Consider the following 26954-nt stretch of genomic DNA (forward strand, 5'->3'; position numbering starts at 1 on the left):
TGGGGCTAATGACTTAGGTCTTAACGGAAAAAAACGAAGAGGATTAAATTCACGTTACCGAATGTCAAACAAGTAAAACCATTGTACAACTTAAGAATGAGGTATTGGATTTGGTGGATACTACAATCTTTTTATTAATAACGTTAGATGCTAAACTTCAACAGGCCCCACTGATCTGCAGCACACTGGGTTAAAAAGATTCAATATACAAATTGCTAGGCTTGTGTATTTTAGTTATTTTCGCAGCATTATGTCCTACGGAATTGTATAATTGGGTATAGCTGCCGATATAGATTCTATTTTCGTCCGGCAGAAAGGGCTGTTCGTGCAATATATAAAATGGGCCCAAGAGAGTCATTAAAGGATAAATTTAAATTTGAAAAGAAAATGGACTGTATGTTAAATGAAATATAAATATTAGAAGCAATAATAAACTCGTTGTACGTTTACTAGGATACAAAGAATTGCTTATTCATTCAAGGGCAATTGTGTGTTATTTTATAACAAATTACCGCAGAAATCTTTGAGCTGTCTCGCAATAAGTTAAAAGTTTATATAAAACGTAAGCTTACATAAAATCCTATAAGGTAGGTTTTGTTAAGGATTACTTAAACGATAAAAAAGCTTAGGTATGAATTGCTCTAACTTCATAGCTTAATATTAATATACTGAAAAAAAAAATTACCTGGCTAAGTTTGTTGTGGGCTCTTTTTAGACCAGGGCGCGTTTGGAACCCTCGTTGTTTTAGGTTTATGTTGGCGAACGAAGTTATCACCATTCCCTTAAAAATATGTAATATATACCTATGTATGAATGCATCATAAGTGCCTGTTATAGGGTTACATGAATAAAGTTTTTTTTTTGTAATTCTATTTCAAGTTTGTCTCTTGATCGTGGTCATCATATCAACCGTTGGGTATCCATACTCCATAGGTCTTTTTAGGAAGTTTCAAATTCCACGGTTTTGTGCCGCATGACCAGCGGTTCACTGCGACGTGCTTCATGTCATCTGCCCATCTCGGCGTGGATCGAACAGCACTGCGCTTACCAGTGCAATACGTACACAAAAATGTATGAGTATATGTATGAGTATATATACATACACAGGTATGACACCGATAACACTTCTTAATAAAAAAAATATAGAAATTTGTAGGTGTAGCGTTATATATTTCACAACAAGTTGGACCTTGACGCCACGGCTAGGCCTAATCGGACCGCGGAAAATTCAGAAATTATAAATTCCCAAATTTTCCCAGCTGGGGATCGAACTCACGCCCCCTACTCATAAGACCACAGCGTAGGTAAACACTAATAAAAGACTGCTGCGCATACCACTGTGCCTTGGAGGTCGACGTCAACAATTGCACGCAACAGCAAATTTTTTATAAATTTTATACAATCAGAATGTAAAAAAAATACATTTCATACATTCAGTGACACACATATTCTTTCATTCCAAAGTCTTAAGACGGTAGAATAGGACTAAAAAGGTTTGGAAAATTTAAAAGATTTCGAATGAATAAGGCAGAAATAATTTTTGTTTTTTTAATGTATTTTTTTTAAGTATTAAAATATATTGTATACAAAATAAACCTTTCGGAATGTTAATAACAAATACAAGTATTACTACTTTTGTACTTAAATAGAGAATCTTGGAGATTCAGTACAGCTTAATTAGCGCCAAGTTTTTCTAAAACTATAATTGCAGATACAACAGATGCTATAATTAAACATATAAAAAAATATTCAAAGTATTATAAAAATCCTAACATTATAATACTCTAAGGCACGATTTCATTCATTTTTTAACAATGTACCTGCCTCTGAGTGCACCATGATCCAAAAAGACCTCTTTGGGAGTTATTAAAAATGGCATAATTTAGAAAGGCCTTAACTTGATCTTTCTGTCATTTAAAACACTTCTGATGTTATGCAGCGTTAATAATGCCTAGGTTTTAATACATTATTTTATTTCGGGATTTCACGCCAAACAAACGAATTGCAAGTCACGTTTTAAAATATTGGATAGAATAAGGCGTTACTTTGCGGAATTCCATGATATACAGTGATTTTAAATCTCAATCGATATTAATATTATGAATAAATATACTGCGACAAAACAGACATGTCCACCTAGCCCCAAATTAAGCGTAGCTTGTGTTATGGGTACTTACATAATTGATAAATATTTTAGGGACTTATTCGTAGCAGTACGCAGCTAGTTTTCTATAAACTGCGAAATCTGGGAAAATCTGTAAAGTGCAATACAAAACTTCTTCTATCTTTATACTCCCAAAGATATCTTCCGAAATTCACTCTCAGCGCACGTTTCGCTCCGACACCGGAGCATCCTCAGATGTTGACTTTACAGTGATTTTCCAAGCTTAATGTTCATTGCTGAAGTCGCGTACAATCCAATCCTTACTAATAATAAAAATGTGAAAGTGTTTGTTTGTTTGCCCTTCCTCTAGCCCCTAACTAAGCAACCCATCAACTTGGTTTTTGGCATAGAGCTAGTTGAAAAACGTAGAGTAACATAGTTTACTTTTTATCCCAAAAAAGAAGCGGTTCCCACAGGATTTTTGATAAACGCGGACAACAGCTAGTAGTTAATAACTTTAATGATGGAATAGCCGTAGATTGGTGTGCGCGAGAATGATCTTGTTCTCGTTGCAAGCTAGAATAACCTCCTTGTCATTGTTAGAGCCGGCGGGGCTGCCGATATATTCGACACCGCACTGCAACAAAGAGTACACATTAAAAGCTGATCTGAACGCCTAGGGTGAGTTAACAATATTTTGGCTAGAAAGCGCTCCTTCGATCCTTCGCTTAAAAATACGCAAAGACTATTGTAACGGATAAGACGTCAGCCAGTGCACCGACCACAGATTATAGATAGACAATTTGTCAAAGCCAAGCCGCCATGTTGTCGTACCTCACCGCCGCCCCAAAATAAATTGCGTATCCGTTACACTACTGAATTAATTTGACTGAAATCTGGAATGGAGACAGATTGTACCCGTAATACACAATATATGCTACTTTTTTTCCTGGAAAAATGTACGGCTCGGAAAAACGCGGACGAACCCGCGGGCGGTTAACAGTTTATCCTACTACTCATACTAATATTATAAATTGTGAAAGTGTGGATTTGTTACTCAATCACGCAAAAAAGGCTGAATGCATTTGGATGAAATTTGGCATGCATGTATGCCTTTGACATAAAATAGAACATAGGCTACCTTTTATGCCAATTCCTTAAGTAGTTGTAGGGAAAATTGGAAATTGTTTACGAGCTGAACGGCGGGCGGACAGCTTTGAAATTAGATATGCATGTCACCTATGCTATGGAAAAGGACATGTACTTTCTATACCAATCTCTGAAATATTGATATGAAGTCCATTTTGGCGATACAGTTTGCGTAAACGACTCCTCGATTGCGAGGCAGCCAACCTTGTACTAAGGCCCATTTAGAACTCATTTAAACTTTACACTAGTTTTATTAAAGAAACAAACCTGCACAGCTCTGTCAATGTTGTCTCTGAAGGGGAAGAACGCATCAGAAGCGAGGGCCACTTTGTCCATCTTCTTGACCCACTCGTCTCTTTCTTGCGCTGTGAGGAGGGCGGGTGGAGAGCCCTCGAACAGGGAGTTCCACTGGTCTAGAGGTAGATCCGTACCTGAGTAGCAAAATATCATCAAAATCACGTACACAGCTTTTCGCAGGCCTCCTCAGCTATACAACGGATTGGCGGATATTTTAGTTTACGTGCTGTGCTGTTTAGCCATTGCCGAAGCACCTTACATGACAAAAAATTGGCCTAGCGTGTGCCGTTTGCAGGACTTTTTTTTTTTTTTGGTATTGGTGTTACTTACCAACAGTGCCGTTGACGTAGTTGTCAATCGCGTTGGATATGACCGCACGCGTGACTCCTTGCCGGAAGCGTAGGGAGCGCACTCGAGGGTGGTACCGCGTCCACCACAACGCCGCTTTACCCCCCGCCAGTCGGGTGCAGTGGATGCGCGATTGCTGTCCTGCCCCGATTCCTATCACCTGCATAAAGAAAAAAAATAGTTGGAAAATCCAAAAGTGCACGCCTCATAATCACATTCATTACAATAAAATTGATATTATTTGTAAATAATAATTAAACCAACTCGATAAGTGCAGCATTTCGCTCGTTATCGTGACCACAAGATACGGGATCCGCACATACACACACCGACGTCCAAGACAGAACTTTTTTAAACAATTTTTGTAACTAGTTTAATTAAATAATAAAAAGAGATTTAAAAATATCAGTGTTAAAAAGTGTTTTTTCTCAACATTTGTCTTTTTATATTCACTTATAAAAGCAATAAAGAATAAAAAAAGGTGACATTTTAAGTTTGAGAATCACTCGGTGTGCGTAAACTGACAGTAATACCTACCTCAACGCTTCGCTTATGAGGCGTGCAATAAGACTTAAGGTTTTGAGTGCTATATGAAGTTAAAAGAACTTAAACTTAACTAAGATAGCTGATGAATATTTTTAATAAATATAATACACAAAAATACTTTTAATATACAGATATTCACCCAGACACTGAAAAACATTCATGTTCATCACACAAACATTTTCCAGTTGTGGGAATCGAAACCACGGCCTTGGATTCAGAAATAAATATCTAAACATCCTTATATAATATATACATAGATACATGATGGATGTCTATATATAGATATTTTTATTAATAGTGATGCTTGCGCTTGACAACTATCATGCCTGATCTAAAGCAATGATGCGGTCTAAGTTGGGGCTCGCTTGCCTAGAAAATGATTATCACTCTCGCCTTGAAGGCATTCAAGTTGTATGAATCAGGAAACACCGAAGCCGGAAGAGCGTTCCAAACCTTAGCATTTTATGAAAATTAAGCTTAATTTGCTATAGTCCGTGAAAAGCAGGAGAATATGTATGGTGTAATTTATAATTTCTTCAATCCTTATACTCCACAGCAAACCTTCTTATCTCCAAACATCCTTATACCCTACCGCCTATAGATGTTTCACATCAAAAACAAAAAGTCTCACCTGTCCGTCTCTGGCGAAGCAGACAGAGTTACTCTGAGTGTATTTCAGAGCAATAGTTGCTACGATGAGATCCCTCACGGCATTGGACGGGAGGTTCTTATTCTCTGTCACAACATTATTGAATAGCTCCGAAGTTATCTTAGCGTCGTTACGTCTCTGTTCTAAGGTGAGACCGAAGATAGTTTTTTGCTCCATTAAATCTGGCGCATAGTTCGGGTCCATCTGCAAATAAATTTTAGATAAAGTTACCTGTACAATTTGAGCATAATCTTATAACGAATCTTATATCTTTAAACGAACAATTCTTGTATATACTTATACATATAATTGGAATGTCGGAATCGGCTCTAACGATATTCATGACATTTAAAATACAGAGGGTTTCGGGGGCGATAAATCGATCTAGCTAATCATTTTTAGAAAATGTCATTTTATTCGTGTTTTCCGGTAATAACCGATTTGGTGCAGACGAAGTTGCACGTGTCAGCTAGTTATTATAAATAAATGAATAAGAATAAATAACCTAATCACTAAGTTTCGAAGTGAAATTCGTAAAATGCAGTATAATACAAAATAGATTTCCCACTCTCCGTATCAAAAATAATTTAAAAAATCCGCAGTTTTTACGCAAATGAAGTCAAGACATTCCGTCGTGTATTTGCCAAGTTGCCAGCTGCCAGTTTTTTGCTCAAAATATTTTTTACTAGCGTACCCAGCCCGCTTCGCCGGGCTAGATTTTGCTTTATTTTATTTAAACAATAAACATACATCATTAAATTATTAATTTAAGTCTCATAATATATTAAATCATTTATTTCTCTCCGTATTCATTCTCTTCTAATCTCTTCTCGGGCGGGTGAAGATCATTATCTATACCCATGTATACCCAACAATAGAATATCATCACAGTAAATAATAGCTGTATATGACAGTTTGACAGGGATCACTCGCCAGGTCAATCCGGAGATTCCTCGAAAGTTTTCTTTCTCACTTTCTCTTTTATATATATAGATAGTTGACGGAAAAAGCGTGGGCCATATGGCCCATCTGATGGTAAGTGGACACGCAAGGAACACGTCCTGCAAAGTGCCGCTCTGGGTCCATCGAGTCCATCAATCTGAGGGGGTAGGTGTTAAAGTCGCATGTGCCTTTTATTATACCGACAACTAAGCCCCTACAAGTAGGAACACAGCAACAGCAGCACAGCTTAGCGGCAGAAATGAGCTTGACAGTAGTATTCTAGTATTATCATCATCGTCATGATATCAACCGATAGACTAAAGTCAACAGAGGAGTTCCAAAGTCCACGGTCTTGGGCTGGGTCTCTGTCCACGGCTGAACAGTGTCACCGGTGCGGGGCCGCCATTCCAGTACTTTGGGATCGCAACGTCCATCGGTTCGCCGAGCTATGTGCCACTCCCATTGCCACTACAGCTTCACGACTTGCTGAGCTATGTCGGTAAGTCTAGCTATGTGAATCATTAGGTTACACATTTCTAATTGCTTCCTTTAGAGCAAGAAACACATTGCACTTACTTGCAAAACGCAGTAGCCGCCACCTTTTTTCTTTTTCAACAGTTCGAGCGCTTCAGGAGTGTATCCTGGAGCAATGATCCCATCAGAAACTTCCCTCGAGATGATCCGCGCGGTGATCTCATCGCACGTGTCTGACAAGGCGATGAAGTCCCCGAAGGAACTCATGCGGTCGGCGCCCCGAGCGCGTGCGTACGCGCACGCTAGTGGCGTCAGTTTGGGCAGCAAGTCCGACACCATGCATACAGATGCCTATAAAATATATATTGATACAGATGCCTATTGTTGTGGGCTTCTTCTTAGACCAGGATGCGTTTGGAACCCTCGTAGCTTTTGTTTTAAGTTTACGAATATGGTTATCACCATCATCTCGCTAACGTGCACTTCTCATGTAATGTAAAAAGCAAAATAACTAAAAAGAAAATTCCCCTAATTTACTTTAGTTTGTTTAAATAATTTAATATGTTCCTAATGATAACTGTAGCACCAGAAGATGCTCAGCGTATCTGCTAGTTTCCCTCAAACCTATAAAGCCATTACAAATTTATATAGCACGTCGTCACTCCAACATCATTGCAAACTTACTTCTTCGTCAGACAAAGGCAGACCGATAGCGGCCCCGGCCGGCGATACATGCTTAAAACTAGTCGCAGCCGGGAGCCCAAGAGCCTGCTTCAGTTCAGCGACCAGTTGCCACGCGTTGAGCGCGTCGCAGAGGTTTATAAAGCCCGGTGAGCCATTTATAGTCTTCAAGGGCAAATTGTCACGCGTTGTGAACACCTGAGCTGGCTTTTGGTGCGGGTTCATGCCTGGGACAAAGTACAGTGCCATTTATAGCATTGAAATGGAGAAAATGTAATTGCTTACACTAGTTGGATAAGTCGTTAGCATGTAAAACTACTGATCACGAGTCCTGGGTTCGAATCCAGGCCGGTTCATAAAGAATTTTGAGTACCTGCCTGGATTACGGTGTCGGCAAAATTAGCGGTGTCATCCCTCGTAACTTAAAGAGCACGTTAGGCTGCCGGTCCGGGTTATAATCAATAACTTGTGTTGATATTCAGTACATATTCGAAAATTTATTATATGCCCAGAAAAATATAACAAAATTTAATAACAAAATAAAAACTGTAGCAATTTCAGTAATAGAAGTATAAATAGGCTACTAGGCTACATAAAATGGGTAATTCATTCAAGGGAAATTGTATATTACTTTTTAAAAAAAATACCGAATGAAATCTTAGAGAATTGTTTCAACAAGTTCAAAGTTTATACAAAATGTACCTCGTTTTGAATAGAAAAAACCCATTATAATATTAAAGAATACGCAAACGTAACGATAAAAAAATTAGGTATGAATTGCTGTAACTTCAGAGCTAAATATTAATTGAATGTGAGATAGGGATGAAAAATTAACCCTGCTAAGTTTGTTTCGGGCTCTTCTTTTAGCCAGGGCGTTTAAGTTGGCGAACGTAGTTATCACCATTCACTATGACCTCACAATTATGTAAACATATATGTATGAACGCTTCATAAATGTCTGTGATAGGCCTACATGAATAAAGAATTTTTAAATTTGCATTTGATAGTTCTCAAAAACTAAATTTACTTACCATATCTTAAGGTTAATTGTGCTTCACCAGCGGAGTATTGTTTACGGAAATAGTCGGAGATGTTAACATCATATTGGGATGTGTGTGTAAAAGCTTTTAGTGCTAATTTTTGCCTGCAAATAAAACGTTCAAGGTACAAATAAAATCACAGCCAACTTAAAAGCCTTAGGTATATGTAGAATCTAAATGGTAATTGAATGGTTTTGGTTGGGTTTAAAAGTTCCCTCAGAATATAAATGAATGTAGACCACCACTTTCTGGTGGCGGCCATCTTGGATTTGAAATTTGTCAAAGTCTTTCTCTTCTCTCTCTCTCTCTTTCTTTTGATAAGATATTGAGGGAGGTAAAAAAATGTAATGCGTGTCGGCTGGTATCTTAAATTTGAAACTTATCCTAATGTACTGTATCTACTTGTCAAACCTTTTTATTTACCAATATTAAGGGAGCTGTGAACGAATTTTCATGTATTACTTGGACGAATTTTCATCAAACTTATAAATAGATAAAGTTATTTGCCTTTCAAAAAAATAAACAAAATCAATTCATTCATTCGGGAGATGCCACAGCCAGACACACACATTTATGCACGCACGCACGCGCACACACATACAAAATTATACCACCCTGTCGGTTTTGCGTTGGTTAACAAAGGGTAATTAATTCCAAACCTGGTCTCTAAAGAAGTCTGATGATCCTTGCTTTGCTTGAACTCGTCAATGAGCTTGTCGTAATCACTGGGATCACAGATAACAGTGACTCTATCGTGGTTCTTAGCCGCTGCTCTAAGTAACGTGACGCCGCCAATGTCGATGTTTTCTACAGCGTCGGCTATGGTGACATTCGCCTTGGACACAGTTTCAACGAACGGGTACAGATTGCAAACTACGACGCTGATCATATCAAACTTCTGTCGCTTCATGTCAGCCTGGTCGGAATCTGTTAACCTAAAAACAATAATGTGCCTACTCATTAAGTTTAACAAACAATCTATCTTAAAAGCTAAAATAAATATAGGTAAGTTATAAAGTTTTATAGTTATAAAATAAGATAAATTTAACAAAAAATAAACCGGCTCCGCTAATTAATTTTATAAACATTAAAAAGGGAATAGATTTTTGTGTAATGACAAGGTTGCTTGGAAGCATCTCGCTCCGCTTTCAGCTCTCACAAGATAGTAAAATGAATGTTAAAATATAAGATGTAAATTGTTGATGTTGGAAAAGAGCAACTGCTGAGTTTCTTGCCGGCTTCTTCTCGGTAGAATCTGCCTTCCGAACCGGTAGTAGAGTCAATACAAACAGACAGACTTGACGTTTCAAAAGTGCTTATATTAGGCCTACTTGAAATAAATGAATTTTGAATTTTGTGTGAATCAAGTTTTAATACTAAGTATGTAAGTTTCAGTGAAAAATATTTGCAATAACTTCTAATTATTGGCCCTTTCTCATTGTGGGAGACCCGTGCTCTTTAGTGGGCCGGTAATGGATTGGTGAGATGATGATGATGACGACTCACTGATAGAAAATGTGGCGGTTGATTTGCTGTCATTATTTGAAGAGTTCGGTTGTCTGACTCCGAAACTGTTCATTAGAGCTATATTGAATTTAAATATAGTCCCATTTAAATTCACACAGCTCTGATGAAGACTTTGGGAAAAAGACCCTCTGGAACAAAAAAAAATTCGCAAATCCGTCAATAAATGACACAACCGAATTTATGACCTCCCTTTTTTAACAAGTCGGTAAAAAGTAGACCAGCCCCATATAAAATCGTGAATTTTTCAGACATGGCCTGTGCCTGAAAAGACCAGCAGGGTGATTACGTATCTCGCGACAGCAATGCGACAGGCGTAAATCTTGCAATCACTGTTGTTAAATGTCACTTTTGTTTTTTTATTGTATGGAAAAGTGACGTTTGACAGCAGTGATTGCAAGATTTACGCCTGTCGCATTGCTGTCGCGAGATACGTAATCACCCTGCCGGTGTCTCCATAAAAAATCTTTAATTTTGTATGGTTAACTTAGCTGGCTACGCTAAATAGCTAGGTTATAAATTCTAGACGTGGGGCAGGGTTGTATACATCGGGACTAGACTTAACTGCAATCTCACCTGATAGTAAGTGATGATGGCAGTGGGATTACCTGTAAAGGGTTTGCCAGTTATATGAAATCCATGCACCAAAATGTTTTCTAAGCGACATCGGATCGGAACCCTAAATCGCTTGGCGAAGGTCTTTGTCGTTAGGGTTGTAACTAGCCATTGCCAAGCCTCCAACCAAACTAGATAAGAGAAAATTCAGAAATTTGTATCTTCTGAATTTGTCTCTGCTGGGGCCTAACACGTAATAACACCAGACCACAGCGCTCATCACTTTGCCACCATGGTAGTCAAAAATATCTATCATCACCATCATCATATCGACCCCTTACCGGCCCCCTACAGGTCACAGGTTTCCTCCCAATATGAGAAGGGGTTAAGGCCGTAGTCCACCACGCTGACCCAGTGCGGATGGGTGGACTCCACATACCTTTGAGAACAATATGTAGAACTCTCAGGCATGCAGGTTACCTCACGATGTTTTCCTTCACCGTCGAAACAGTGATAAGTTAGAGTTGCGTGCTGGGATTCGAACTTGGCCCCCCGAAAGTGAAGTCAAGCTCCTACCCACTGCGCTATCACCGCAAAAATATCTGTAGTAAAGTTAAATTAATATAATTTCTGACCTGGATAGTATTCCCGCATGTACAGCTGGATGCAATGATTTAACCCGTCCTCCGAGCATTTCAGGTGCGCCGGTTATCTCGGAAACGTCTAAAACTTTGAGGCCAGCGTTGCGGAGGGTTGTCGCGGTCCCACCACTGCCCACCAATCCGAGGCCAATATCGGAAAGGCATTTCGCTAGCGGCAGTAGGCCGGTCTTGTCGGACACGCTGAGCAGAGCTGTAGAAGATGCATTTGTAATAATAATAATCTTTATTCACCGACATTACTTCCATTTATAAAAAAACATCTTATGTATGTCAGTATGTTTTTTTGGCACCTTTCATTTACACAACACTGAGAAAACACATGTCTTTTTAAAATGTCTACACTAATTTACACCTTGACTGCAATCTAACTTGGTATTGTCACCTGGTGGGTATGGCAGTTATATTATAACAATACTCTTAATCGGTTTCTTAAGACATCGTACCCGGTACCGGGATGCTAAATCGCTTAGCGGCACGTCTTTGTAACTAGCCAAAGCTGAATCCAAATCCTACCAATCATACCAAACCAGAGAAAACTCAGGAATTATAAATTTCCATATTGCCCCCTGGGGATCGAACCTAGTGTTGATTTTTAGTATTTTCGAGATGTCAATTTAGTTTTGGCACCATTATGTACCTTGTTAAAATGGATGCACAAAAGTAACTTTAATGCCAAGACTTGGCCGAATACTGAAATGCCACTAAAGGATCTTAAATATTTTATTTATTGAATTTTCATTTACTTAATGGAAAAAATACTTTGAAAACAAAGCATAAATATTCATTTTTACACTTTTTGCCTTAGGATGCATTGAAAAAAGAAAGTTAGACTGTAATATTTAATAAATGAACATCATTCATTGATAGTAAAGAAAACTTTAGAATCTTCATATAGTACATACCTAATTTACCATTGGCTGCCATGTCTGAATGTTTTGACTTGTATTATCGTACTGTTTGGAGAGAGCAATGTTCTTCAACTAAATTTATCACAGTTAACCTCTCGAAGGGGTCCTGATAACAGAAAACTTGTTTTGGTAAACAACATTAGGGCTGAAAAAAAAACGTACAGTCAATTGAGAACCTCCTCCTTTTTTTAAGTTGGTTGAAAATGCAAAACATACCTACAATAAATATTTTTATTTATTGTGGATCCTAGCTTTTGCCCGCAACTTCGTCCGTGTTAATTCGGCTATTTTGCAAATCCTGCGTGAGCCGTCAGTTTTCCCGGTTTTATTGATTATAAAAATTATCGCGACGCACGCCTGTATGTCACATTCCAGTCGGTATGGTTTTTTCCGACATCTTTAACAATCATCGTGAAATTACAGAAAAACACAAATAAATTATACATTAAAACCATCATCACTCTGTCATATGGTTTTACTAATGTAATGTTCTGTGTTTTCACGCCCAGGCTGACAGACAGACACAGAGGGGGACTTTGCTACATAATAAGAGTATAGATACACTATAAGACTTCTACATTTCTTGCTTGCATTGATATTTACTGATAATTAAAAAATAAAATGGAGAATTGTTAACAGACAGCCCTACTGCAGAATATATGATGAAAATTAATGATGCAATACACAACCTTAACCTCACTGTAATGTTAGTAGAGAGCAATAAGATAATTATTCTCAAGCAAACAATGTTCTTTAAATAAACAATATTTTTGTTGAAGAAAGATAGAAGCTTTTAAAATTGTCCCTAATGAAAACAGGCTCAATGTGTTATAAAGTGCGCATGCCATTTACCATTTTTTTGACAAATCAACTACCTGGCACTCACAGCTGTTCCCATGCTGCATATAGACTGAATGGCACCCATTATGAATGACAATTTGTTAGAAAGCGTGACTTTTTTATTTTTCTTGTCCACTGTTCTACAAGCTGTTTCATTAATAATTTTTAGAGGTTCAGAAAAAAAGTAAATTATGGTAAAGTAGGTATTCTGTTAATAAAAAAATATAAAATTAATACATAAATATTTACTAAATATTTATGATTGGTGTAGTACCAAGTCTTGAGCTTGTTGTTTAGTTTGGTTTATAAGAGCAATAAGAAATGCAAAATATCGTCAAGGTGTCTTACGTTAATCGTAAATAATTTTTGAGATGCATTAATTATTTTTAAATTATATCAAACTTATTATTTAATTAAAAGTAGTAATAATACAGAGAGAATTTGAAATTTAGAAAGTGATAAGTTTAAGACAGTGAAAAGACTGGAAGAGGAAGATTAACCTGTCTTGCCTCGTCTTTCCCCACACACCCTTACTGCTCCATTGAGGCAGCATGTTTCTATACCAAAGCCAGGACTCTGTTTATCCTATACACCTTACCTTTGTCTCAGTGTATTTCAGAAATCAGCGTTTTATCACAAATACAGATAGAATTAGTTATTTATAGCATGAGAAAAGAAATCCATAACAGTGTGACAAAAATGCTTAATCACTTGATCATTTTATGAAGTCAAGAAAAGATACAATTTTTTGAAGGCTCATGATTATTCATCCAAAAAGTTTTAAAATCTTTGCAAGATAAGCTTGATACAATCATGAATTCAGCGTAGAATTTCAGCTAATAGATACCTTTTATAACTTGAACACGGAGTGAATCTATTTCTATTAGAAGAAATAACCTCCAAAATCGCTTTGTTATGATTTTTTGATTTGATAGTTAATGACAGTTGACAGATAATCACAGATGATAATCATCGCAGATGAGTTTTTTTTTTTGTGAACTGTCATAACGCGATCAGATTTGGGTTCCAGCTCTGGTTGGCTACACAACTTTAGGCTTAAAAAGGCTAGATTTAAAGCCATAAAGCTAGATAATTTTGGGGTATGGAGGGTAGAGGTAAGGAGAGTCATCTTATATGGGAGAAAAGTTGAAAAAGTGTCCAGTTGTTGCGCTAAATAACAGTTCAAAAATCCTCCACAATGGCGCTGGTGGATGCACAGGGTATGGTATGAATCATATACCATACCCTGTGCATCCACTCCCATATAAGATGACTCTCCTTATCTCTACCCTCCATAATGAATAACTCTGTAATGTAAATGTCGGGTTCGGCGGGAAACTTCGTACATGGCGGACGCGGTTTTTTCAAATTTTTCTTTGATTTTATTGTAAACTCGTCTTGAAAAGGATTTGGTGTTGTTTATATTGAACTGTAACTTGGCCTGTCAATTTGTGCACACGTGTTAGTGAGATTCCGGTGTAATTTCGGTGTTTTATGTGAATTTACACAGCAGCAGAAATAGTTGTCATTGGTGATATTCGTATAAATCTAACCGTATTTGGTGTTGGTTAAATATTTATTATGTGTCTGTAGTTATAGTGTTTCCAGTAAAATGGATCTAGATACACCTCCTGAGCCGCCCGACCCGGGGGCATCAGCCTCGTCTCGCAAACGACAAGGAGAGGATACCAACGTATATGCGGCCAAAAAAACTATAACTAATCCTACTCAGGTAAACCCATCCGTTCAAAGCCTTTACATACATCCTTCCTTCACCGAAGGCGCCAAGTCATACTCTGACGATGATAATGGGCCTTTTATCGTCCAAGTCTCACGGGAAGTGGAGGACCCATCCTCTGGAGCGTCATTACGGGCTATAAATTTCGGTCAATTCTTGCACAAACACAAAATTGGTTCAATTATCCACGACGGCGTCAAAAATATAGGCCGCAACAAAATTACTGTAGAGTTTACTTCTGCCCAAGCTGCCAACAACTTTCTGGTTAGTCCAGTTTTGAAGTTATGCAAATATAGAGCTATAATTCCCACATACAACATAACCAGAATGGGGCTGGTGAAAGGAGTTCCCGTGGACTGGTCGATGGACGAGCTTGTTGATTCGCTAGAGCTCCCGCCTGGCTGTGGTGAGGTTCTGAAATCAAGGCGACTGAATAGAAAATCTGTCACAGAGGGTGTCATCACTTGGGTGCCTACCCAATCTGTTGTCGTAACCTTCAGGGGGCAAATGCTTCCTGCTAAGGTATATTCATACCACACCTCACTGCCAGTTGAAACATATAAACTTCCAACAATACAGTGCCAGAACTGCTGCCGTTTTGGCCACATTAAAACAATCTGCAGATCTAAGCCCAGATGCTACAGATGTGCTCAGCCCCATACAGGTGACTCATGTTTGGTCATCAAGGAATTATCTACATGTTTACACTGCTCTGGTAGTCATTTTGCTACTGATAAAGACTGCCCAGAATTCTCCAGGCAGCAATCTATTAAAATGGTCATGTCTCAGAATAATAAATCTTACATTGAAGCATCATCTCAGTTTCCTCCTGTCCGCAGGTCCTATGCTGAGATAACAAAAGAAATGTTTACTCCTACTAATGTAACTTCCACCAAAACCTCCTACCGGCAAACAGTTTTCCGCTCTCCTCGTCCCCGAGCTCCTCTAGCAAAGGGCTACGATAAAAAAGCTGTTCAGACTATTGTCGGTGATTACTCCTCATCCCTTCCTAATGGATGCGCTCTCAACAACAATGTTGAGAACCCTCCCTCCCAAGGTAAAATGCTTGAGTTTATCTCCGAATTTCTACTTAGTATTGTCGCTCCATGTAGTGAAATTCCCTTACCGCCCAACGTTGCCAAAAACTTAAGCCAACTTTTTAAACTACTACAAAATGGGCCCAATAACCCTGCTACAGTGGAACTGTAAAAGTTTACGTCCCAAGAAACATGAGTTAATCTCTCTGATTAACCTTCATAATCCCACCATTCTTGCCATCTCGGAGACATGGTTGAGGCCTGGTTCACGATTACGGGTGCCGGGCTTCTCCTGTTTGAGGGATGACAGGAGTGATGGGTATGCAGGCAGTGCTGTATTTCTACGGCACTCCCTCCCCTACACCCAAATCGCTCTTCCTTCCCACAGTCAACAGATCAATGCTGTTGCTGTCCGTACCCTAGACATATCTTTTGTATCTCTGTATATTCCTCATCCCTCATCTTCTATTATTCCCGAATTACAAGCAATCTTGTCGTCCCTTCCCAGCCCTATCATAGCCATGGGTGATTTTAACACCCACCACACGATGTGGGGGTGCCATGCTAGTGACGGGTTTTCTCCATTGCTGATTGATTTACTTGATGATGTCAGTCTTTGCATCCTCAATGACGGTTCTCCTACTCGAAGGGTATACCCCAATCAGAACCCTAAATCAGCGGTTGATCTCACCCTATGTTCGGCTAACCTAGCATCGCGCCTGACTTGGAACGTGCTACAGTCAACCTGTGGCAGTGATCATTTTCCTATAATTGTTACATTAAATAATAAATCCTTACCTACCCCTAACTATGATCCCCTTTTAAAGTATAAACTTAAAAAAGCAAATTGGGAAGATTATGCCCTATCCGTTGATTGCATTGTAGACACTCTGCCCGATTTGGAAAGTGATGGAAACATTCTGGTATGCTATGATCTCTTTTTAAAATCTCTTATATCTTCGGCCGATTCCCATATTCCAAAAAAACACCCTGTGAAAAATCCGCTGCTTTCCTCTCCTTGGTGGGATGATGAATGCAGCGATTTATTTGGTAAAAGATCTGCTGCAGAAGAATTATACTCAGCCTGCATGACTCAGGATAATTTTAATAGTTACCAAAAACTAGATGCTAAAATTAAAAGATTAGTCTTCAAAAAGAAAAGAGCAAGTTGGACGCAGTTCTGTGAATCGCTTAGCCCTCGTTCACCCTCCACCATTGTGTGGGAAAATATGAGGAGATTCCGTCGCTCCCTGAGCCACGTTGATCCTTCCTCAAATAATCCTTCTGACTGGCTTAACAACTTTGCAGACAAATTAGCTCCACCTTATGTTCCCTATGTGGACTCATTTCTAACTACTACGCCAGCTCCAGCTACGGATGAAATGGATGCCCCCTTTTCCTTTTCTGAGCTTCAAATTGCTCTCAATGGTCTAAAAGATACAGCTCCAGGGGAAGATGGCGTTCCATATTCTTTCCTGGCTAACTTAAATGACAAAGCTAAAATTTATTACCTTAAAATAATCAATAAATGTTTGGAAACTGGTTCTATCCCAAACTCCTGGAAATCTCAAATTGTTATTCCTATCCTTAAACCTTATAAAAATCCCCTTAATTCAAATTCATATAGACCCATAGCTTTGTCATCTACTTTAGCTAAAGTTACAGAACATCTCCTTAAAAACCGACTGGAATGGTTAATGGAAAGTAGAAATATTCTCCCCTCCTCCCAATTTGGGTTTCGGAAGGGTATGAGTACAACAGACAGTCTCAGTGTATTAACAACAGATATTAGATTAGCCTTTACAAAAGGAGATATTGCTTCTGCATATGATAATGTCCTACTTCCGGTGCTCAGGCAGAAACTACTTAAGCTGAGTGTTCCCTCGAGGATGGTTCATTTCATATGTAATCTGCTGTTTTGCAGATATGTTCTGGTAAAGCATCAGAATAATTCTCTTCCCCCCAGATTAATCTGGAAAGGCCTCCCTCAAGGCTCTGTTCTCAGTCCTCTGCTCTATAGCATATATACCCACGACCTCGAATTGTCTGTTTCTAGTTTTTGTACCATTTTACAATATGCTGATGATATTGTCCTCTGTCACAGCTCAGGCAGTATAGAGGAAGTATCCTGTCGTATCAATTCTGCTTTGTATTATCTAGGCCAGTGGCTGTCTGACCATGGCTTGTCCCTATCAGTGGGCAAATGTCAGGCAGTGGTATTTACAAGGAAGAGATACCTCCCGAACCTCAACATCTCATTTGAAGGTCAAGCAATCAACCTTGCAGTTAAAGCTAAATTTTTAGGTGTTTATTTAGACACACGACTGAATGGAATTGCTCATTCTGAACACATTATCAAAAAATGTGAAAAAGGCATCAATGTACTACGAGCAATAGCGGGAGTTTGGTGGGGTGCTCACCCCTATACTTTAAAATTATTATATAATGCCTTAGTACGTAGCCACATGGATTACTGTATGTTTGTTTTAGAGCCTTTTAATAAATCAGCTGCTGAAAAGTTAAATAAAATTCAGTATAGATGCCTTAGAATTATTCTAGGTGCAATGAAATCCTCCCCCACTAATGCTTTGCAGGTAGAATGCGTTGACCCTCCTCTATCCATCCGTCGACAATATCTATGTGACCGCTTTATCAGCAAGATGTTACAGCTGTCATCCCATCCTCTTTGGCACCGACTAAGCCAACTATCACACGCACCTTGCTCCCGTAACTCGTCTTCCTACTTGCTAGATAGTTTCCTAAAGTATACCAGCCTTCCTAATCCCCTGACATCTTTCACAATCAACCCACTATATTCAACCCCATTTAAAGCATTAATATACAACCCTTCCATCATCACAGATCTAGGTCTGAGTAAAGGATCCCCAGATACCAATATCAAACTACAAAAGCATATTAGTCAAAATTGGTCAAATCATCTTATTATATATACTGATGCTTCAAAGCTGTCTCCAGAAGGTTGTGTTGGTGCTGCATGTTGGGTTCCTGTTTACAGAATTGTTTTAAAATTTAAATGCCCTCCCGAGTCTTCTGTGTTTACCGGAGAGGCCATTGCTCTTTTGGAAGCAATCCTGTTTGCACTGTCCCATAACGTACAACAGACGGTTATTCTAACTGACTCTTTAAGCTGTTTAATGTCTATTAAAGAAAACCCCTTTCGCAGCAAATCACGATTTCCCATTATCTTAAAAATCCGGAAGGCTCTGCTCTCTTGCAATCAAAAAGGACTATTCATCTTACTGGTTTGGATTCCAAGCCACTCAGGTATTCCAGGAAACGAGACTGCTGACTCTTGTGCCAAAACAGCTGTTGAGTCAGGTTCTCTAGATCATTTTAAAAATTCATCGCATGACCTATGTACTCTTGCCAAAACATATATGGAAACAGCCTGGAAAATTTTTTGGAATGATTCCAAATTGGTTAAGGGTAAGTTTTACGCTACCATCCAACAAAACATACCAAGACAACCCTGGTTTTGTCACTCTCGGAGTACAAATCGCTGGACTTCATCCACAATTTCCCGATTGCGTCTTGGTCATGCTAGCACACCTGTACATCTGGCCAAACTCCGGATAAGGGACAACTCCATCTGTGAGTGTGGCTTGGATGAGGGCACTATAACTCATATTATTTTTAACTGTCCCAAACTTACCTATCCCCTCTATGACGTTCTTCCTCCCAAAGTCCCCCGTCCTTTGAGTGTTAAATGTTTTTTAATGTTTGTTTTTAGTCCTTATTGTAGATTTTTATGTAAATATATAGTAAGTAATAAAATTAAAGTGTAATGTACAAAAAATATCCGTGGTAGATATATATGTATGTGTTGTCTGTGCTGCCTTAGGTTAAAGAGCTAACTAGCTAATAACAACTATTTCTTGGTACAAATTCAAAATTAACTTTTCATTAGTTTCACCGATCAATCTCCTTCGTGCCTTCTTCATCTACAAGACATTGGCGAAGTACCTTGTGCCCAGTTGGCACAGACAAAAGCCATAAACAAGAATTGAATTGAATGTAAATGTCAGTGTCAATCAAGTGTCAACTTTCTTTAGAAGCCAGCAAAACAACGTGTTTGAAAAAAAACTTGAGGTTATAGTCGTCATGTTTTTTTCGGCGGGAAACTTCGTACATGGCGGACGCGGTTTTCTCAAATTTTTCTTTGATTTTACTGTAAACTCGTCTTGAAAAGGATTTGGTGTTGTTTATATTGAACTGTAACTTGGCCTGTCAATTTGTGCACACGTGTTAGTGAGATTCCGGTGTAATTTCGGTGTTTTATGTGAATTTACACAGCAGCAGAAATAGTTGTTATTGGTGATATTCGTATAAATCTAACCGTATTTGGTGTTGGTTAAATATTTATTATGTGTCTGTAGTTATAGTGTTTCCAGTAAAATGGATCTAGATACACCTCCTGAGCCGCCCGACCCGGGGGCATCAGCCTCGTCTCGCAAACGACAAGGAGAGGATACCAACGTATATGCGGCCAAAAAAACTATAACTGATCCTACTCAGGTAAACCCATCCGTTCAAAGCCTTTACATACATCCTTCCTTCACCGAAGGCGCCAAGTCATACTCTGACGATGATAATGGGCCTTTTATCGTCCAAGTCTCACGGGAAGTGGAGGACCCATCCTCTGGAGCGTCATTACGGGCTATAAATTTCGGTCAATTCTTGCACAAACACAAAATTGGTTCAATTATCCACGACGGCGTCAAAAATATAGGCCGCAACAAAATTACTGTAGAGTTTACTTCTGCCCAAGCTGCCAACAACTTTCTGGTTAGTCCAGTTTTGAAGTTATGCAAATATAGAGCTATAATTCCCACATACAACATAACCAGAATGGGGCTGGTGAAAGGAGTTCCCGTGGACTGGTCGATGGACGAGCTTGTTGATTCGCTAGAGCTCCCGCCTGGCTGTGGTGAGGTTCTGAAATCAAGGCGACTGAACAGAAAATCTGTCACAGAGGGTGTCATCACTTGGGTGCCTACCCAATCTGTTGTCCTAACCTTCAGGGGGCAAATGCTTCCTGCTAAGGTATATTCATACCACACCTCACTGCCAGTTGAAACATATAAACTTCCAACAATACAGTGCCAGAACTGCTGCCGTTTTGGCCACATTAAAACAATCTGCAGATCTAAGCCCAGATGCTACAGATGTGCTCAGCCCCATACAGGTGACTCATGTTTGGTCATCAAGGAATTATCTACATGTTTACACTGCTCTGGTAGTCATTTTGCTACTGATAAAGACTGCCCAGAATTCTCCAGGCAGCAATCTATTAAAATGGTCATGTCTCAGAATAATAAATCTTACATTGAAGCATCATCTCAGTTTCCTCCTGTCCGCAGGTCCTATGCTGAGATAACAAAAGAAATGTTTACTCCTACTAATGTAACTTCCTCCAAAACCTCCTACCGGCAAACAGTTTTCCGCTCTCCTCGTCCCCGAGCTCCTCTAGCAAAGGGCTACGATAAAAAAGCTGTTCAGACTATTGTCGGTGATTACTCCTCATCCCTTCCTAATGGATGCGCTCTCAACAACAATGTTGAGAACCCTCCCTCCCAAGGTAAAATGCTTGAGTTTATCTCCGAATTTCTACTTAGTATTGTCGCTCCATGTAGTGAAATTCCCTTACCGCCCAACGTTGCCAAAAACTTAAGCCAACTTTTTAAACTACTCCAAAATGGGCCCAATAACCCTGCTACAGTGGAACTGTAAAAGTTTACGTCCCAAGAAACATGAGTTAACCTTCATAATCCCACCATTCTTCCTCCCAAAGTCCCCCGTCCTTTGAGTGTTAAATGTTTTTTAATGTTTGTTTTCAGTCCTTATTGTAGATTTTTATGTAAATATATAGTAAGTAATAAAATTAAAGTATAATGTACAAAAAATATCCGTGTAAGATATATATGCATGTGTTGTCTGTGTCCTTAGGTTAAAGAGCTAACTAGCTAATAACAACTATTTCTTGGTACAAATTCAAAATTAACTTTTCATTAGTTTCACCGATCAATCTCCTTCGTGCCTTCTTCATCTACAAGACATTGGCGAAATACCTTGTGCCCAGTTGGCGCAGACAAAAGCCATAAACAAGAATTGAATTGAATTGAACAACGTGTTTTCAGATTTGGTTGCATTTTTGAGTTTTTTATTATTATAATAATCTTTCATGTTTATAAATTAGAAGACATGGCTTCACAAACTGTTCCATTAAAACCGCCTGGTAAGAGTTGGCGAGAAATAAACCAAGAGCGTAAATCATTGAAACGACAAAGAAACGAAGAAAAGTTAATCAAACGAGAAAAGCGCGCAGCTCTTGAAAAGGAAATAGAATTGAAAAATGAAGTAGAAACCAAGAAAGAGAACGTTGAAATATCTACTGTTAGCATAGCAGTGCCCGGGACTATATTGGAAAATGCTCAGTCAGCGGAATTGCGCACTTATCTAGCCGGGCAAATTGCTAGAGCCGCATGTGTGTTCTGTGTTGACGAAATCATCGTATACGATGATATAGGTGATAAAATTAACACGAAAAAATCCAAATTAGACGATGCTGATGGTTCAAAAGTGGCACGTAGGAGTTGCGTTCAGTTGGCAAGAATATTGCAATATTTAGAGTGTCCGCAATATTTGAGAAAACATTTTTTCCCCCTCCATAAAGATCTTGAGTTTGCTGGTCTTCTCAATCCACTTGATGCACCACATCATTTACGACAGTCAAATGATTTCAAATTCAGGTAGTTTTGTACTTTAAATTTTTTGTTTGAATTTCTTTTATCTGCTTCATAAATTACATTAAAAATAATTTACAAATAAAAATAACTAAAAAAACTTTTAGCAGCTGATATTATACTGCAGACTGGTTACCCAAAGTGTTGGTATTATTGCCTCTATGTGTCTTAATCAATGATTTAGGAAAGTAGACTACCTGTTTTAGTTGCAATAAATGTTTGGCTTCCTAAAGTATCAAGTTGAAACTAACATTATACTTATGCAATTTGTGCTAGTGTATCCTTGTTGCAAATGGTTTTTTAAACAAAAAAACACTTGAAATTCTTCTCAACAATTAAAAACACAATAACAATAAAACACCTTAACAGGTTATGGCACGTATTTATTAAAGAAATGGCAATAATTTAAAGGTAAATGGGCACGCTTAATCTATATGGCTATTGTATTTAGCTTCGCTGTTGGTTTGGACTTCATTTCATATCATATATATTTGATGCTTTTATGTTTATTTCACATATTTGTTACAGAGAGGGAATTACAATGAATAAAAAAGTAAAACCTGGACGTGGTTCCCAGGTCAATGTGGGGTTATTACAGGACATATCCACTGACAAATTGCTAAACCCTGGCATACGTGTTACAGTAAAAATGAACAACACTGAGGGCAGCAAAAAGATAAAAGGAAAGATTGTCAGCTTGTCAACTCCAAGGGCTGAAACAGGAGTATATTGGGGCTACACTGTAAGAATTGTAAACAGTTTGAGTCAAATATTTACACAGTGTCCTTACAAGGATGGGTAGGTGTTTTAGTTATCTTTATTGGGATTTAGCGGTTGTATAAAACATCTTGTTAAAAATTTGTTTTGTGAAACTGGATTGTAACATGTAAAATAATAAACCATTCAATAAACCAATAAATACACTTTGCATTTATAATATTAGATGTGCATGCTAAATGATAACTGGGCAATTAGCTAACAATAAAAAAAAAAAAAAATGATAGTATTTAATTTTTATTTAAACTTTACCAGTAATTTCAAATTTACCTTTCTATTCTTTCAGATATGATTTAACTATTGGAACATCTGACAGAGGCACTCCCATCGATGACTTGCCAGATAAAGGAGTCAAATACAATCATGCTTTAATAGTTTTTGGTGGTTTGCATGGCATAGAAACTGCTCTAGAAAGTGATGAACAGTTACAACTTAATGAAGCTTCTCTGCTATTTAACCATTATATAAATGTGTTGCCTAACCAGGGGTCCAGGACTATAAGAACAGAGGAAGCTATACTTATAGCTATGTCAAGCCTAAGAACAAAATTAAAAGCTAACAATGAACCTATGGAATTCAATGATAGTGGTATAGCAACCAGTTCTTCATTCCCCATAATGAAACCAGATTTATCTGGTGATGAAAATAATTTAGATTTAAGCAGATTTGATTAAAACAATCAATGAAAACTAAGTTGTTTATTTTATTTAAAAAATTACAAAACAATATTATTTTTAAGGCACTTATCTATAGGAATGTGTACTTTTTATTGTACAAGTATATTATACATTTATTTTAATGTTAATAATAGTTATACATAGCACCATGTTTTTCATTTATTTAAGATCCGTTTTCATCACCAATATTTTTAATTATTCACACAGCTTGGTTAAAATTAATTCTTATTAATGACATTATGTACAGTGTCTCTCAGAAGTTTAATGGTGGCAGATTGGTCTGCTGCTCCAATAACTGCTGTTCCAGATACTATCCAATTAGCCCCAGCCTGAAATGAATTGTATTATTTGATATTAATTTCTTCCCAATTTTTATTATTTATATGTAATAATGCCTGAAATTTAATTCCTGGTAGGAATTCTGTTGCAGTACTGGCCCCAGTTGTGATAAACCATCCAAATCCATAAAAAAAACTAGCTGTATAGGGGAATGGCTAGTGCTGATTGTGCAGAAAAAAATCTATTATAAGCCCATTTTGTGGTTCTTTTCTTTTTTTTTTAATTCTTGCTGTGAATCATGATTTTATTATTTATTAAATTAAACCATTTTTATTTTTGTTCCATATAACAAACATATAAGACTTAAGAATAATTTCATAAACCCCATTTTGGATCATATAACCAAGAAGTAATCTAGTCAAGCTAAAGTATAACTCTATGTGACAAAAGGAGTTCAATTAAAATGCAAGTTACCCAACCTGCAGACAAACAAATAAATGAATGACACTTAATTTCTAAGTCAAAAAAAATTAAACAAGGAAATTATAACTTACCTTAGCACAGCAATTTATTGTTGAAGGGCCTACTCCACCATCTACTTCAATGTCTAGTAATGGATAATTTTCCCGAAGGTATTTTACTTTTTCCATCTGATCCTCCATGAATTTCTGACCCCCAAAGCCAGGTTCAACTGTCATTATAAGCACCATGTCAGCTATGTTTATGTATTTTTCAACTTCAGATACTGGTGTACCAGGTTTGATTGCCACCCCAACCTGAAATGAAATTATGTGCTATTCAGTAGTTATTTTTGAAGTTTCCTTATAAAACAAAGTAAATTGACCCTGTAAATGTTATTTTTTCTTTTTGCCCTTATTCCACATTATGTGGAAGAAAGAGAAGAAGTGGTAGAAATTATACATACTACAATAAATAAACTAAAATATACCTTCATGCCATGTTCTTTTATTTTTCTACATACATCTGCAACATTATCCACTGGTTCAATATGAAATGTATATTGATTCACACCTGCATCAGCCATAGGAGCTATCCACTGAAACAATAATAGAAAAGCTTCTAAGAAAATGTTTATTTATTTCCAGTTTGAGTTTGGGCCAAGTATGGCTGGATAGAAGTTTTTCTTTTCGTTAATTTATTTTTATTTTTAAATAAATGGAAATTATTAGATATTTATATAGATAATTATTACAGCCACTACTTTACCTTCTATTGAATTAAAACAAATGTATCAAAAGCCACCAAATCATTGGTGGTTCCTCTAGTACTGTAGATATTCATGGGCAGCGGTGATTATTAACATCAGGTGTCATCATCAACATGATGACCATGTAAACATCATTCTCATCGGCTCTCCAATTTAATAATTATGAAAAAAGTTATTCTCCGAGACACATACCTGCTCGGGTTTTGACACCATCATATGAGTTTCAAAAAAGGCTTCCTTTATTTTACCACGAAGACACTTCACTACTGGATGACCAAATGTTAGATTAGGAACGAAGTGCCCATCCATTACATCTAAATGTAAATAATCCGCACCGTTATCCAAAAGTTTTTGAGATTCTTCATGCAACTTCGATAAGTCGGCATTGAGAATACTAGGCCCAATTAAGGCTTTTAAGTGACGACTCATTATAATTACTGTAGATATTAAATTAACTTCGTACTTAAGTAATTTAACAAACAAAAAAGATTATCAGTTCGGTTTTCGTGTTATCAGTTTCTTAGAACACGTCACAGACTAATGGAGAGCACGTTTTTATGGTAACAAACTTAAAAAATAAACAAAAAAGGTAAGGTGAGGGGGAGGGATAAAGAGTACCCAATATCACAGACTTCACAGAGGCGCAGACCACAGAGTCTGACGTCTGTTTTTGTGACAATGGTAGGTAACTGTCACTGATAGGGTAATAGGTCACAGACACAGGTTACTGACGTAACTGACCTCTATTAACAGATAAGTAGCACATAACCGTAGATTAAGGAAACCAGGCAGTAGTAATGTACCTATATAATAAAAAAAATCTTAGTTGGTCCACTATTAGTGACACACTAGTGCAAAGAGTAAATGTGGGAACATTAGTGATTATATATTGTAATGGTAGAAAGACGTTGGCTCTTTCGACTTTTACCTTCAATCTTTTACCTATGTCACAGATTGTTTTAGATTTCTAAAAACTGGTGCAAGCAAACGACAAGTACCAACATGACGATGACGATGAAATATTCGCAATGAAATGGTCTAGATGGCGTAGGTACTAGAATCACAAATTTATTAGAATTTCTCGAATTGCGCACTTACCTTGCGTGCCATTACGAGGTTAATAATAATAATCGTTTATTTTAGGCAATCTATAAAATCGTTAAATACGAAACAAGACAATATGTATAGTAATATAACACGTCTAAAATAATATAACATAAGTAGGTACCCACTTACTGTGAAGATGAAAATTAAAGGAAATAGAATTAAAATTAAAAGACATTAATTTAATTCAATTTAAATAAAAAAAAAGAGTTCGAAATTTAACGGCCGCTATCTTCTGTCTCGGCACGGTAAGCCAGTACTTCATTATGAGATTTTCCGGGCACTTACTATTTACATTATGGATTAAGTTCTCAGAATCGCGGATACGGCTCCTAAACGCAGCAAATCAAGATTTACTGTGGCAGTAAGTAGTCAGGAACTTTGGCGTCGGCAAACGCACTGCAATATCATCACAATGCGGTGTGCGTTATTGTTGCTCGTGCACTATTGGTACGGTTAACCCAGAACAATGAATAATTTAGTGTTCCGAAGTTGACCTTGATTTAGAGCATACGTTAATGCTTCTTGCATTAACGTATGCTCTAAACCGAGTCAAGCACTGGACAGTGCAAACCGGCGAGCAAATATACACCGAACAGCCAGATCTCTGCTTGCACATTATATATCGTGG

General features: G+C 37.7%; 3 protein-coding genes across 4 annotated transcripts; 1 reads left to right on the forward strand and 2 right to left on the reverse strand.

Moving 5' to 3' along the window:
* Nucleotides 1-1534: 1534 nt before the first annotated feature.
* Nucleotides 1535-13646, reverse strand: LOC120626622 (bifunctional purine biosynthesis protein ATIC). 2 transcript variants are annotated; one of them, XM_039894240.1, is made up of 11 exons: nucleotides 13567-13646; nucleotides 11874-11985; nucleotides 10945-11161; nucleotides 8890-9165; nucleotides 8222-8334; nucleotides 7194-7417; nucleotides 6612-6860; nucleotides 5076-5297; nucleotides 3881-4058; nucleotides 3521-3684; nucleotides 1535-2741 (listed from the first exon to the last, which is right to left on the reverse strand). In XM_039894240.1, exons 2-11 carry the CDS (start codon nucleotides 11893-11895, stop codon nucleotides 2622-2624), a joined length of 1785 nt encoding a protein of 594 aa, XP_039750174.1. In that variant the 5' UTR covers nucleotides 11896-11985; nucleotides 13567-13646; the 3' UTR covers nucleotides 1535-2621. The 2 variants fall into 2 exon arrangements, with proteins under 2 accessions (XP_039750174.1, XP_039750175.1); XM_039894241.1 differs by lacking the exon at nucleotides 13567-13646 and adding an exon at nucleotides 13318-13542.
* A 5912-nt stretch (nucleotides 13647-19558) lies between these two features.
* Nucleotides 19559-23728, forward strand: LOC120626326 (putative methyltransferase C9orf114). Its single transcript, XM_039893811.1, has 4 exons — nucleotides 19559-19577; nucleotides 21637-22264; nucleotides 22787-23056; nucleotides 23322-23728. Exons 2-4 carry the CDS (start codon nucleotides 21717-21719, stop codon nucleotides 23707-23709), a joined length of 1206 nt encoding a protein of 401 aa, XP_039749745.1. The 5' UTR covers nucleotides 19559-19577; nucleotides 21637-21716; the 3' UTR covers nucleotides 23710-23728.
* Nucleotides 23719-25867, reverse strand: LOC120626327 (ribulose-phosphate 3-epimerase). Its single transcript, XM_039893812.1, has 4 exons — nucleotides 25412-25867; nucleotides 24941-25048; nucleotides 24546-24767; nucleotides 23719-24041 (listed from the first exon to the last, which is right to left on the reverse strand). The coding sequence occupies exons 1-4, from the start codon at nucleotides 25646-25648 to the stop codon at nucleotides 23931-23933; spliced, it is 678 nt and encodes a 225-aa protein (XP_039749746.1). The 5' UTR covers nucleotides 25649-25867; the 3' UTR covers nucleotides 23719-23930.
* Between the last annotated feature and the right edge of the window lie 1087 nt (nucleotides 25868-26954).

Source organism: Pararge aegeria, chromosome 9 (assembly GCF_905163445.1).
Source record: "Pararge aegeria chromosome 9, ilParAegt1.1, whole genome shotgun sequence".
Classification (NCBI taxonomy): Eukaryota; Metazoa; Arthropoda; class Insecta; order Lepidoptera; family Nymphalidae; genus Pararge; species Pararge aegeria.